Here is a 15,776-nt window from a genome sequence, read left to right as displayed (position 1 = left end):
TTCAATACACTATATCACCTCCCTCATACTTTTTCCTCAAATAGAAAAATGTTTGATAATTATTTGCTTAGTAGAATTCTGCTATTAGGCTCATTAAATGAGAAAGAGAGCTAAATGCTCTGGGGAGTTAATTAAGAACAAGAGAGACAGAGAATGTAAAAATTTCATGCAATCCAAGTAAGGAATCTGCATCTTGTTCAGATTCAGGAAAGGCTGTGTGAACAAAGCTGGCCCAGCAAAGGTGGGCCAGGCTAAGTAAATACCATGCTTTTGAGGATTGCTATGGTTTAGATATGAGGTGTCTATGAAAACTCATGCATGATACAATGCAAGTAAGTTCAGAGATTAACTGACTATATTATGAGAACCTTTACCTAATCAGTTCATAAATCTGCTTGAACGGATTAACTGAGTGGGAACTGAAGGTATGTAGATTGTTGCTGGAGGAAGTAAGTCAACCAGGGAGTATCTTTGGGATATATATGTGTATACACGCACGCACACACACACACACACACACACACACACACACACACACATATGGGAGGAGAGAGAGAGAGAGAAAGAGAGAGAGAGAGAGGGCTGAGCTCAGTCTCTTTCTACTTCCTGATTCATGTCCTAAGTTGATTTTCTTCACCATACTCTTGTGCCATGATGTTCTGCTTCATCATCTTGGGGTCCAGGGCAATGGAATCAACTGTCTATGCACTGAGACCTCTGAAACCATGAGTGCTAAATAAAATTATCTTTCTCTAAAATTGTTCTTGTTGGGTCTTTTAGTCACAGTGATAAAAAAGCTGACTAAAACAGGGTGGCAAGGGAGAGACCCATACAATTGTTCATTACAGAGAATAGGACTTTGTCTTTAAAAACAAAGCTTAGAAACATAACAGCAGAGACTTACATATAACTGAGCAAAGGTCAAGGTGGTCACATGGCCCAAGAGATCAAACACCGGCTAGTAAAACTTTGAAATCACCACAGAAAAGAGATTTCTTAGGGCTTCCTCTTTCTACAGTGTCCCAAGATGAGGGAAGAGCAGAGAAATCAGAAGACCAGGTGTCGAGCAGATACTGGCGTACTTATGTGATGAGAAGGTGAATTTACTTCAGTAGTGCTGAATGGACTCAACAAATATTTGCAAGTATTTCAACTATTCCTCCAGTGAAAATCATTTGGGATGTTGGTTATTGTTAATTCTCCAGGGAAAAGAGATAACAAATGCATTGCAAGGAATCTAATAAGTAGATTAACTAATTATGATTTATTTTCTCCCATTATTTTATTGAGTCAATATTTAGTATTATGAGCTACAGGTGCAAACATGAATAATACACGAATGGGAAGCCCTTGCATTTCCAGGCAAGAGGATTAAATTGGGGAATCAGTGCTCTAAAAGCTATAAGCAGCGATGCTGAAGAGATAGCTCCTCTTGGAGGGCGCTCACCTAGCATGCGCAAGGACCATGGTTCGATTCCCTCCCTGGACCCGCAGACGGGGAGGGGACAGAAAGACTCTTTGTGGAACCAACCTAGATGTCCTTCAATTGATGAATGGATAAAGAAACTGTGGCATATATATACAATGGAATATTACTCCGCCATAAAGAATGATAAAATTATGGCACTTGCAGGCAAATGGATGAAATTGGAGAATAGCATGCTAAGTGAGATAAGCCAATCTCAAAAAACTAAAGGACGAATGATCTCGCTGATAAGCAGATGAGGACATATAATGGGGGATGGGAGGGGTTAGGGTTAGGGTTAGGGTTAGGTTTAGGGTTAGGGTTAAGGAGGGTGGCAAGAATGGAGGAAGGAAGGACTGTATAGAGGGAAAAGAGGGGTGGGAGGGGTAGGGGGGGAAGGAAAAAATAACAGAATGTATCCAACAACATTACCCTATATAAATTTATGATTACACAAATGGAATGCCTTGACTCCATGTACAAACAGAGAAACAACATGTATCCCATTTGTTTACAATAAAAACAAAAGCTATAAGAAAAATAAATAATGTGGGCTGGGATTGTGGCTTAGTGATAGAGAACTTGCCTAGCAAGTGTGGGGCTCTGGGTTTGATCCTCAGCACCACATAAAATAAATAAATGAATAAAAAAAAGTTTTGTGTCCATCTGCAACTAAAAAAAAATTTTTAAATAAATAAATAAAGTGCTTTAGAAATAGTCTAAAAGAGAGCAAGAAATAAAACTAAAAGTATCTAAGAATTTGATTCATTGCTCTTTAATTCTCTCCTATTTTACAAATGCAGCAGAATAACCCAACCTTGGTATTACAGCCTAAGAGTACTTTAATCTCAGTATTTTCTGATGCAGACAAAATGAGGCAAAATTATAGGTCATTGAAAAATAGGTAAGAGGGCTTTGCAGTGTAATCCTGGTATCTATATGTGTTCTCCAGAATGCCAGTTCATTATACTATTTTTGTCCTAAGTTTCAAATTATTACATCTGATACTCTGAATTCTGAAAGCATCTCATATTGACCTCAAAGCATCACTAGGAAACAAGAAAAAGGATGCCTTTAGGAATAATTCAGAATGAAAAATATAAAGAATGATTGTTTATGTCTTAATTTTAACACTACCAGACCATTTTACTATTTTATAACAAGTTCACCTTTATGTACAGACTAGGTTCTCTTTCAGATGAACAGCTAATTGATACAAGAACTAGGAAATACACCTAAGGTCCATTTTAAAATAAATAATAACTAATTATAAGATTATATCAATTGTTATTTTATTTTCCTTATTCTAACTATCTTAGTGAGATTGCTTTAAAGGGTTTTCCCTTAGAATCAAGGTTAAATATGGAGGAAGTGGGATGGGAGACAAAGGCAAAGACACTACAATTTAACAAAGCCCACTGCCTGTTAAGGGTTGCCAGATCTACTTTCTCATTTCATCTTCAGAACAACCCACAAGACAGGTATTAGAAAAAGAAGCCTGGTTCAAAAATGCTCAGTATAGTCACACAGCTAATAAGTGACAAAGATGAATTCTAACCCAGTTCCAACTCCGGAATCCATGTTATTTCCAGCAGGCGTCTTGTTTTCGGGAAAGCATTCTACTGTTATTAAATCCTGTTTGGCTTTCAAGAACAGGAAGTCATTTAACTGCCAAGCAATTATCTTGTCAGTGTTTCAACATTTATCTGCATAAAGTTAGACTTTACATCTGCAGCCCAACAGGTCTGACACTTTTTAACACTTAACAAATAAATCATATTATACGTTTTAAATTTTTTAGAGAAATATATAGACAAGTCACAGATTCGAGTACTTTAGGCTGAGAATTTAAAAGCTAAAAACTATTTAGCATTTATATGACACCGGAAAGCCCAGGACTCTCTTCGATGTTCATTACTCTTCAAATGAATCTGATACCTCCCTAAGGCACAGACTACCTGGCTTACCAATAAGAATCAAAGGAGGGCCTAATTTAAAGAGCTCTAAATAAGTAAATAAAGTAATTGGGAAATACATAAATACTTTCTTAGCTAGATTTATTCTTTTCCAATAAGGCCAGCATTTTTCAAAACACATTCCCCGGAATTCTAGTATTCTTTTGAGGAACTTTTGGGACCATGGAAGAGGCAAAAAGGAAACTGAGTGGGAAAAGCCCATCTTCTACTCCAACCTGTACCATAGAGTTCAATTTCTTTGAGATTCAAAATATGTCTCTGCAAACAAACAAATAATCAGAAAGACAAGAGATTTTCTTTTTTGTTTTTAAATGTATGGTCATTCAAGAAATAATGCCATTGGCATTTCCTGGTTCAGTAATGGCAATGCTTATAAAACAGCACAAACCACACATGGCAAGCGGTCCAGCACACACCGCCACAGGCCAAGATCACTAACTCGTTCCTGGGGCAGCATGTTTTCTGTAAAGAGCTTCTCTTGCTATGACTTCATTCTAAAGAAAAGGCAGACACCTTGGTTGCTCTAAGGTGGCTAAACATGGCACCTCTTACATGCTTGGGGATGACATTAGAGAACTGGGCTCCTCGTTCAATCTTTGTTCCTTAGCCTTGGTCACCTTTCACAACATGAAACAAGGTCAGTGACATTCTGCATTGAAAACCTCAGACCTCTGACCCAGGATTTTCCCTTCTTTGGCAAGAGCATGAGCTTTGGATTCAGACAGATCTGAGTTCAAATCCAGCTCTCCCACTAACTAGCTATTGGAGTGGGTTATTTATATTGGACTGTTTAATTTCTTTATCTTTTAAATAGGGATAATACTGTTTCCCAGAAGGGAATGTTGTGAGGAATAAAGACAAAGGTGACTAACTTAGAGTGCTTACCATGCTCCAGGCACTGTGTAAGGGTTTTATACAGATTTGTTATACTTATTTCCCTTTCACAGAGGTGGAAATTAAGGCAAGGCAAATTTAAGACTAAATAAAATAAGACAGGTCAAAGGTCAACCACTTTGACCTGTTAGAGTGCCTAACAGGTTTGCTATATGCCAGTCCCAACCTCTTGCCATCTTCCTCTGAAGCAGCATGACCGTACAGGTTAAAAACAAAGCTGGAAATAAAGCTTCAAAACACTGGATCCAGAATGACTCACTGGATGTTGCTGAGATGTGGCTCAGTTTCCCCAGTCACAGAAGCACAAACCACAGCAATGCAGGAGCAGTCACATGACTATGTAGGCACATGTGCAGGCACAAGGGTCAAGTTACAAGAGAACAACAACTCGGTCCTTTCAACCCCTGAGCTGCTCATTTTAAAACAACATGGCTTTCCCTCTTTCCTTTATTAGAACCCAGTGGAATATAGCACAGTTCTGTCTTCTAGGGTATGAATGCTACTCAAGAATCATTATATCTGTATATGCTTGGAATCAAGAAGAGAAAAACTAACAAAACAATAAGAGGAGCAAGAGACAAAGGATGGGATGATGATTTAAAGTGAGTATTAAAATTTCCAGCATAATCTTTGAATGACATGCCTCACCATGGTTAGCTCATACACATAGATACCCATGCCTGGTTGATGGATTGCTGTGCTTTTAAAGACAAGATTCTCAATCTAATTTCAGAAGGAAATATCTAAATATGTGTACCTCTTAAAAATATTCAGATTTTAAAACTTTGGTGGTTAGAAAGCAAGGAGTCATTTTGACTTTAATTGATGCTATTTGCATAATAGATACTCAAATCTTTAAACTATATGTGGGAGGTCTGAATCCTACTAGACCAACTCCAGAGTTAAAACTGACCTGTGACTTTTTTAACAATTACATCAAATTAAACCTGTTTTTAAGTTGACATTTCACTGCCTTGGTGCACAATCCAGTCATCGCTGACATTTCCATTCTCCTGTCTCCTGGATCCAGGATGGTGCAAGGGTCCCAGGAGTATGGTAAAGTCCAGAATATTTAGAGAGCCCATTCAAGTCTCCCTCTGCACTAGCTAGTGCTGAGTTGCTTACTTTCCAAGTCTACAGTGAAATTTATTCATTCGCTCATTCATTACCAAATATTTATTAAGCTCCTATGATATTCTGTGCTCCCTTACAACATCCCTTCCTGGGAAAGGACTCTGTGATCCTGGTGCTGTCTTCCAGACACAACACAGCCATTCCCTCCCCTTCCATCCACCCGCCAGAAGCCACACTACTTCTGCAGCACATTCTGAGGAAGCTGGTCTCAGGAAATGTCTCCTGCCTGCTTCTACTTCTCTTATTTAAGCATCAGCCCCTCAGAAGCTCAGGCTTTTAGAAAGCAAAAGCCAGGAGCTGTAGGCAGTATAAAACTGCAGAAACAAAGGAGTGCAAAGGACTAGTCTGCCATCTTGGGATGGGAAGTGAAGGGTGAGAATAGAGAGGGAGGAAAAATCATAGCAAGGAAAAAAAACCCCCCCACACAAATAAATATCCTCTTACATTATACTTCCACATATAATAAATGTCTTTTTCCTAGAAAGCAGTAAATTGTTTTCATTTTGAACCATGCAATAAGATATGATCTGTAAATGTTTTTAGTTTTTCCTGAATTGGACTTGGTACCAAAACGTTCACCATTATCTTTAAATATTATGCCTAGCATAGTGCCTGACACATAACAGGTGAGATGGACGGATGAATGTAAGGAAAAAAATAATCCTTTTCTTTACTATTAGCTGTACATCTAATAAGATCAGAAAAGCAATTTGAGTATGGCCAGTCAATGAGATATCTTTAGTACAAACAAGGCTATACTTAGGGTATGCACACTATGGGAAAAATAATGTAAATCCATTTTACAATGTAGAAGCAAAGTAGGAAAACCCATGCCTCAAAATGTGAAAGCTTAGGAATAAAATGTTTAAAACACAAAGTAGTTTCTTTTTCCTAATCATTTTAATTTAATTTGTATTTAGCAGGACAGGAATGACATACAATTAAATATTGACTCCATTTCATAATTAACCATCCAACTTGAGAAGCTCTACTTAAGCTTTATCAGCTTCAAAATGAAGAAAATAGCATCTACTATTACCTAGGGTTTCCCCCTTTACCTCCCTCTCCGACCCCCACACTTCTAGCATGATCTTAAAGGCCATATATATAGACATATACACACACACATATTTGTATATATATATGTACACACACACACACATATCACCACAAAATTCTAAGAAAACAGTGAACCTTTCTGTCATTCTGCTAATCTCAACAAAAATATGTACAGGAGACATACTGATATTCAGAATTCTACATTCTTTACAGCATTCCATTCTAATCTCTCAAGCTTCCTACAACCAATCATCTAAGATATGGTCCCTTAAAGAATTAAGCTCTGCATTTTTATCTTTAGACATTACAATGAACCAACTAAACATATCAATCATATTGGGAATCTAGACAGAGACTGAAGGTAGATGAATGGTCCAAATCTTTCCTGTTAGAAATGCCCCAACTGTATGGGCAGCTTCCCAAATCTACTTATCATGAAATGAGTTTTTTTTTTAAACAAGAGAGTAAATAGATTAGTTCTAAGGTTATACAATGTACGTACCTATAAAGATTTCCATTTGTATTTTAGATTGAAGCAAAATTTCCACTTTCTTATTTTGAATTTTAAATATAAAGTGTTCATAAATTTATATTCCTCTACCTGCTCATAAAGAGGTCACCATTTAATCTATAGAAGAGTTAACAACACAAACATGTCTTTGCTATGATCTGCTAATAAAAAATTGTTGTAAAAAATAGTCCCTTATTGGATCTCATGAAAACAGAAGGGATAACAGTAAAGTAGAGGAAGGGGACCCAGGGTTGGGGGTAGAGGAAGGAGAAAGGGGAGGAGCTGTGGAATGAAATTGACCAAATGATGCTGTGTGCATTACAAATATATCAATGAATTCCACTTTTATTTATAATTACAGTGCACCAATGAAAAACAATAAGTAAATAGAAGGAAAACCAGTAAAGGACAGGGGTCAGGGGAGGAGAAAGAAGAGGTTAAGGGGAAGAGCCAGGAATTGAAATGGAGCAAATGATGCTACATGCATTTATAAATATATCAATATGGACCCTGCTATTATGTATGACTATAATGCACTGTACAAACATAAATCAAATAAAAAATAGTCCCTTATAAATTCTTAGTTTATTTTGACATAAATTCATTTAGCCCTAAAAAGCATTTTTAAGTTCATCTCTAACACTTGCATAGAAGACAACTTTTATCTTTGATTAAAAAAAACTTTAAATCCTTTTAGCGCGGCATTAATCTATCTTCTTCAAATCAAATGAAATAATTGTATTATTTTATAACTTTCTTATGAAAAGCTATTTTTTCCAATGTCTTTTAATTTGACTTTGATTCTCCTGGGGAAAATTTTTTCTCTTATTCATTAACCCAATTTGAAAGGATTTCCCAGCCAGAACAAATAGCTGCTCCTCTTATATTATTCCCATTAAAAAAATCATTTCTTTCAAAAGTAGCCTTGTCTTCCATTTCAGAATCTTTCACCTCAGTATAGCTACATCCTGAACCGAGCACATTCGTGAGGGGGTTAAATGGTGACCAGGGGACTCTCCATTCTAGCCTGGTCTCCAATATCTATCCAGTTACTTGATACTTAATTTCTCCCACCCTCAGTTGATCTACCTGTAAGATGGAGACATTAATTTTCTTATAAAGTCAACAATATAATATAGCTGATGGAAATGTCTGTGACATGATGAAAATTATTCATAAGAAAATAAATACAGAGCTGAGGAAGTAGCTCAGTGGGGAGCTCTTGCCTGGCAGGCACACAGCTCTGGATTTGATTCCCAGCATCAAAATCCCTCAAATACAACATTATGTCATACTATGAAGTTTTATTAGAGGAATATCATCATCTAGAATTAGAACTCTGATAATGAAACATGAGTGATAATAACTCCCTCAATGCTAGATCTGTAGTATGGGTAAATATGCTTGTTCTCATAAAGTTCTGAGTGAAAATTATAAAACAAAAATAACATAGTATAAGAAGAGATGAACTTGATTAATCAAAATGCTCAGAAATGACAGATTCACTTTCAGGGCACAGTCTATCATCAACAACTCCATCAGATATTATGTCAGAGAATAAGTGCCTGATTTCAGTTTTACTGCATTGACATTTAATTTCTTACATTTGAGCTAAGAAATAGTATTTTTGTTTCTTAATAGTTTTTCTTTGATTGTATTTAATCAAGGAATCTAAAAAATTATAATACTTGAACACTAACTAAATATTAAAACACACTAAATATAGACAATTTATAATTCCACTACTGGCTTCTTCAAAGACCCTAATGTGAGGTGGTTCTGTTTCACAAAGTAAGCCCTCATTTCACTATCTCTTCTGGCCTCAAAATTATTTTGCACAGTATCTCTTTTAAGACATCATTATATTACTTTTTTAAAGAATGTCATCTGAGGGTTTTAGTTTTGCTACCCCCTCCCAAGTATTACATTAGTTTCTACTCTTCTGGTGAATTTAAAATTTGAGTGAAACTTACTTTCTTGTATTGCATTAAGAATCTCTGAAAAGTCCACATCACTCTTTGGGCCATCGGGCAGTATTTGCATATCCAGCTGGCAGCCTTGCAAATCCACACCTCCTTCTAGAGAAATGAAAGATATTCATGGAGTTTGCACTGGTTATCAGAGAGCCCAGCACTAGGGTCCCAAGGAGAAGCAATGTCAAAATTCAAGATGAACAACTAGCTGGTTTGCCAATGATCCTCCATCTTAGATACACGACTTAAAAAAAAAAAAAAAATGAAGAACATACACAATCCATGTGCTGTTTCCTGGATCAAAAGTAGTGTTCACTTGCATTTCTAATGCAAATATACAGCAAACTTTATTACAATGCAACATGCCATGTAGTATATGGTTAATTTTATAGCTGAAAAATATAATACATTAGCCTCAGTCTAGGTCATTTAAAAATATTTTCAGGTTCCACATGGATGAAAAATGTCAAAACAAACACTTTATAATACCATTTTCTTCAAAATTATACTAATTCCTTCTTAAGGAAAGAGTCAATATTCTTGATATCACATAAAACAAGGTATCGTTTCTTCTCTCACACTTGAACTTCTCCTGCATACTTTTCAAGTAGGCCAGAATTATTTTATTTATTTCATGAGACAATTAAGACTCTTGTACTAGGTTTGTGTGATGATTTTGGCATGTTCCAAAGAAAGTTTTTTATGCTGCTTCACACGCCTCTGGAACATTCAAGGATGTCAAAGTAACCAAGATACCAAAAAGTAGCTTTATCACTTACAATAATGCACGTTCTAAATGCTTCTTAACTGGTAAACACATTACCAAATTGAGGAGTTTGAGGTGAAAAGGCAGTGCTAAAATAAAAAGACATGATGAATAAAATGGGGCATGCCCTAATTTTCAGTATTTTTGTAGAAATAATCCTTTCATAAGCTCAAGAAGTATATTTAGTCTTACATAAAATTTCGGGTATTTTCCTAAGCCTTAAGAATGTCTGCCTTATAGGGCTGTTCATTCTAGGAGGAAAATGACCATAGGTGGCTTACTACAAGAGAAGGCAAGCCTTAGAAAGACAGGGATTTTGCATGTTGTAATCCTCCACTTTGAACAGTGCCCGGCACAAAGTAGACCCTGGACAAATGAAAGATGGATGAATGACTGAGGCTCTGCAGTGACCAAGAAACAAATGCAGTAGAGCCACAAGTCAAGCTGCAAGCTCAGATGCAAAGTCAGAGAGACCGGCACCCAGATTCTTATTAGGTAATGCTGAACTCTCTAAATATTGTTTCCTCAGTTATAAAATAGGAAAGATAATTACGGCCTCACAGAATAGTCATGAGGATGAAATGATGTTCAAAAAGCTCTTGGTTGTCACACAGTTGACAGTGAATGGAAGCTAGGATGATTATTATCATAATCACTTATTAAAGCAATACTGGCATATATAGAGAGAATATCTAGCGATTGAAGAAGTCATAAATCAGTTCCTTGAAACTCAGGATTATCAGAGACAGTAATTTAGCACTGCAAACACAGACGCAAACTTCAAATTCACACATACAAGTGTTTAATTGTAAAGTCTGAAGTTCTCTGTGGGACAGCTTCTTAGGACAGACAATGATGCCTTTCTGCTGGCCTACAACTAGAGTGGAATCCCCCCCCCCCCCCCCATGGTTTGCTACTTCAAATGGTTAGAGGAAAGTGTGCAAGCTTTTCAATCTCTTTTCAGTAACTTTTATTTTGCTCAATGGCCAAAGATCTCACAATAACAACAAAGTAACAAGAATATCAAGACTGCCCATCTACCAGGCTCTCTGCTATGTACTTGAATACCTCATTTAGTCTTTAACTTTGAAAAGGAGGTTCAGTGAGATGGAATAATTTGTCCAAAGACCATAGACACTGAGGAATAAATATGTAGTACCTTCCTGCTCTTAATCTTCAATACTACCCATAGTGATGCAGTCACAGATGCAGGCTATTATAAATAAGAGACTGGATTTACCAAATAATCCAATAAAAGACAACAGAATAACCCATGTCCTAATGCTTCCGTTCAAGACAAAAGTCAATACATAATCTAAAAAGCAATTGACTTCCTAAATAGACTAATAAATAGAGACCCACTTTGTTTATCATAGTCAAGAGTTCATGTGGAAGTAGTTATGACTACCAAATAACTATAGTTTCTAATATCTAAAATTCCACAAAGTTTTAATGACTTTTTAAAGTCAGAGCATAATATAGAAGTATAAAAAGTCAGAACAGAAGCAACAGAAAGGAAGCCTACAGGTCATTAAATTCTGTCTTTAAAGAAAGTTTAATAATATAAAAATGAGGTAGGAAATATAAGGAAATGAAGAATATAGATAAAAACAAACACATCTAAGTATATGAAAAAGAATACCTGTTTATATAACTAGAAAAAAAGGAGAGGAAGAAAATTCTCCAAATGGCTACATCTATCAGTTGTGAAATTATGGGTAGATTTTTCCTTTTTCTTTATCTTTTCTATGTTTTTCAGAATAAGTAGAAAATACTTTATAATTTTAAAGACATTAAAAAACTCAGACTAGAACAGTGTAGCTGAATGATTATAGAGTTCAAAATTCAAGACTTAAAACTAAGATTATAGATATTAACTATATTATTTAACATAAAAGATTTTCTAAATTAATACAATTCTTAAAATGTGTGTAAATAGCTCCTAATTGCAGGATGTAGTATTCTCTTTGTGATTAACATTAAGATTACATTTGAAATCCCTAACGTATCTTTCTTTCTCTGCTTTAGAAGAAATATAGAATATACTTTCCTAAAGTATGACAGTCTGGAACTTTTGACAGTAAGCCATTTATTAAAGTCTAGCATGATAAAGTAGGGGTGTTGCAAAATAGGACTTTCCTCATGAGAGAGTGATCAGTGTACAAGGGACGTTTTCAAAGGAATCCTTGAAGATGATAATCTCCACCTTTAGCACCCAACACCCAAGAGAAAGAGACTCAGTGACTTCAGTATACAAAATGCCATACATCTACTTTGCTCTTGTGATATTTATTTATTTATTGTTAGTCATATAGTTTTGATAAGATTTTTAAAAAGTTGAGAAACTGAGTTTTTCCCCATCGTCACACAGACCATTATTACTTTGGGTCAACACACAAAGCATTGAGGCATTAATCAACATGGTGAAGATGTCATAGTTTCAAACAGAAGACTCTTTAAGTTATAACCCACTTAGGCCCCAAGAGTTCACAAGGAACTACAGGGAAACTATATCAGCTGTATCAGGGACACTAAACAAAATTTACATTAAAGAGGGAAGCTAAAAAGAATCCTCAGAGATGTGGAGAACATATTAAATAATTTTTTAAAAAACAAATTGCTATAAAATCCATGTGACCTCCAAATTTGGTTTTAGCTTTTCTCACACTTGATGGACAATAGTGGTTATACTCAATTCTTCATTGTGATTCTGTAGTAGGAGTAGAGTTGAAAATAGTTTCACTAAAAGTTGCTTTGATAGTGGCATTTACATTTAATTAAAGGTCTTCAACTGGGCAAATACTATTTTTAAAAATTCATATTAGATTTGTATCTAGCTTGGATTTTAGCTAAGTGATTATATATGAGGTGTAAAACACTCTCCAAACATGAATTTGTCAATTAGCAATATGTCAATGCCTCTACCATCTCATTTCTATCTATAGAAATCCCTTTCTACTTTTAAGGTCCACTTCGAATCCTCTGCTTCAGGAAGTATTTCTTGATAATGATAAGTAAATGCCATTTTTTTCCATCCACTGAGCCCACATGGTTATTTATATTTTATTTTTTTCTATGACATAAGTTTTCCATAATGCTAGGTAAAGCATCTGGCATTGCATAGAGTAGACAGAGAAATGGGAGAGCCCATTTCTTCCCATCTAGATTTTCCCTCACTCCTAGCATCTTCAACTAGACTGTAACACATTGTTGCCTGGGAGGCAGACTGCATCCATCTTTCATCTCCTACAAAACCTAGAACAAGGCCTTGAACTTAGTAGGTGATAGATATATGCTTTTAAAAGGCAGTTGCACATTACTAGTAACATAATGGCTAGAGGCTGAGAAAACATTCCCGTTTTTCCTTCTAATCCACTATTTAAGGCATCTTGATAGATTATCTAGATAATTATCAAAGACATATAATCATATAGTTTTTTCTCTTTCTATAAGATCTTCTAAAATTTTATCAAATAATAAATAAAATCTCAAAGTGCCAAAGGACTTATCATGAAAATCAATAACTACCCCTTTTGCAATTCCAGTCTTCTTCCTCCAGCGTGACCATTTTTAAGAGTTTCTGTTGGATACTTCCGTATGTGTATTACATTGTTTCTTCATCTGTCAATTTTCTATGGTACTTATTTTTCCTGCTATGACACATGAAAATGTTACTTATATTACTGCCAATCCCCATTTGCCATCTACTCATCTACCAAATCACTATTCTTATTCTACTGATTGCCTTAGTGTAATAACTTTAAATTACTTAAAATTCCATTTCCTATCCAATCAAATATAGACAGAACTTATATTTGCAAGTTAACACAAAGTGGTATAGAAAGTAGATTTTGGCATTAAAGTGACCTGGATTTGAAACTGACTTTTATATGACTTTGAACCATTACATAATGAGCTCAAAAAGTCTCATCTTTCTCATTTACCAAATGGAGAAGATGACATTTTTTGGAGGCTTTAGTAAAATTTACAGACAGTATATGCAAATAATTTGGCCCATGGTGTTAGATCAGGCAGATTCAATTAAAAAAAAAACTTTATGACATATTTTTTCTCTGCAAAATGAGGATCTATTCCAGGTTTGGGACCTAGGCACAGTAAAAACAATTCAGTTAAAAAAAAAGTCCTGTCACTTTGGGACTTGAAATAGTTACTTAATATTAAAACAGAAATAAAGGGAAGTCTGACAATCAAATCTTACCTTCCCATGTAACACAAAAGATGGGGAATATACAAAGTAGGAAAAAGGGTACAAATGATGTGTTCAGCAATTTCTGCATAATAAATAATGCTGAATCTGAGTTTATGCCTACATACTCTTTATATTTCACAAATAAAAAATGGTAGTTCCTATCCTGAGAAGTAGGTTTAGTGCAAAACCTCAAAGGCAACATTTTTTACAGAATAGATAGCAGTGATATTTCAAAACCTGAGCTAAATATCTAAAATAAATCTTCACATGCAATGTTTTTGGACTTAATAGGCTGCAAAGATACCATATTTTAAACAGGGAGTTTTGTTTTGAACTCCCCATGGGTGAATTCAGCATTCCTATGGCAGGGTGAAGAGGAGAACTATTAAGAAGGCAGGGAGGAACATTTGGTCTTTACAGCCCTTCCCTGCATCAGCCAATGCTCAAGAAAAATCTCCAAAGAGGAAAGAAAATAAATTAATGCAATTCTTCTGGAGGATCAAAATTGGAAATCCTAGCTTTACATGTGGGATAGTCCTCTGGTTCTGGAAAAACTTTCCATCCTTCTGTTTCTTAGCCTCATTTATAGTATTCAGCAAAATCTATTTAGCAAGTCATAAGCTAAAAAGGCTTCACAACGGAACATGCATCATAAGAGCTATTGTAAAAGATCCATAAGCCATGTTCTTTTACATTATTAGCGTTGTATAACTATAAATCTAGCGATGTTGTAAGTTCATTCATTTACAGAAGAAAGCTTGGTTTGTGTTAGTAGGAATAAACATTGATTCACCTACATCAGTCACTAAAAGGCAAAAGTTCTTCCCTCAGATCATTAACACTCAGTGGTCTTAATAATCCAATTACACTGGGTCCTGATGCAGTCGCACATTTGGCTAATAGTTGGGAGCTGTTTCTCAAGTCTAAAATGGAAATAATTCCACTGCTTCACCCAACAATGGTTGACTTTCAACAAAATTGCTTCCATGTTTCCCAGGATTGGCAAAATCATGATCTCCTAGGTTTTAATACATCACTGCACTAAAAGCTCCAAATAACAGGAATGACTTGAGAGACCCTGGAGGCTGGGGTCCTTGATAAGCCTCGTGAAAGCCAAACTCTGCCCACCTTGTGCCTCAGCTACTCCTTTCTCAGTTAACTAAGCACAGTAGAAACTCACTATCAGCCAACTGTTCACCATGGTTAAGGGCTTATGCTTTTAAATCTCAACTCCCTACTCATCATAGTTGTATGATCTGAGCTAAATACTTAAATCTCCCCAAGCTTCTTAAGTATAAAACTACTTTAAATAGTCTTGGGTAAAATAAGTAGTTTCAAATTTCACAAACACAATACTCTTCCCAGAAATTAAATCATTTGGTTTTCTTTGTGGCTGCCTTTTCTATGGCTTTTCCTCATTCACTTCATATGGCCAAATACTTGTGAAAAGATCCTCTGGAAAATTCTGTCTGAATGCATCACATAGGTCAAGATATGTGCATGTGTCCCTTGGCAAAGGAAAAAGAAAATGCAAATAAGGGAAGAATTTTGGTATGTATTTTTAGAAAACACAATTTTATTACTCAGCAAATGATAGCAAGGAGCATTGATATCAATGCCTGCATTTAGCAAGGCCCAAAATAGCTTCTTTTCCTATGCATCCCCCTTATTTACTAAACTCACATCACACACCGAAAAGAACTCCACTTACAGAGGAAGAGATTCAAATGAAGGACGATTACTGTTATTTCTAAACCACAGCACTGTTTTGAAAGACACCACCTTCAC

General features: G+C 35.7%; 1 protein-coding gene across 5 annotated transcripts in view; it reads right to left on the bottom strand.

The window, feature by feature from the left end:
• Nucleotides 1–15,776, bottom strand: part of ANO4 (anoctamin 4) — a 377,561-nt gene that overhangs the window by 159,683 nt on the left and 202,102 nt on the right. For 3 of the 5 annotated variants that reach the window (XM_079141368.1, XM_079141366.1, XM_079141370.1), the window contains one exon: nucleotides 9,013–9,117. The exons of the other annotated variants lie outside the window; for them this stretch is intronic. In XM_079141368.1, coding sequence (XP_078997494.1) covers nucleotides 9,013–9,117 — 105 coding nt within the window. The remainder of the gene's footprint in view (nucleotides 1–9,012; nucleotides 9,118–15,776) is intronic. 5 annotated transcript variants of the gene reach the window in all.

This window comes from Sciurus vulgaris (genome assembly GCF_902686455.1).
Source record: "Sciurus vulgaris genome assembly, chromosome: 5".
Classification (NCBI taxonomy): Eukaryota; Metazoa; Chordata; class Mammalia; order Rodentia; family Sciuridae; genus Sciurus; species Sciurus vulgaris.
Note: the sequence above shows the minus strand (reverse complement) of the source record. Positions and strands in the feature narration are given on the sequence as shown.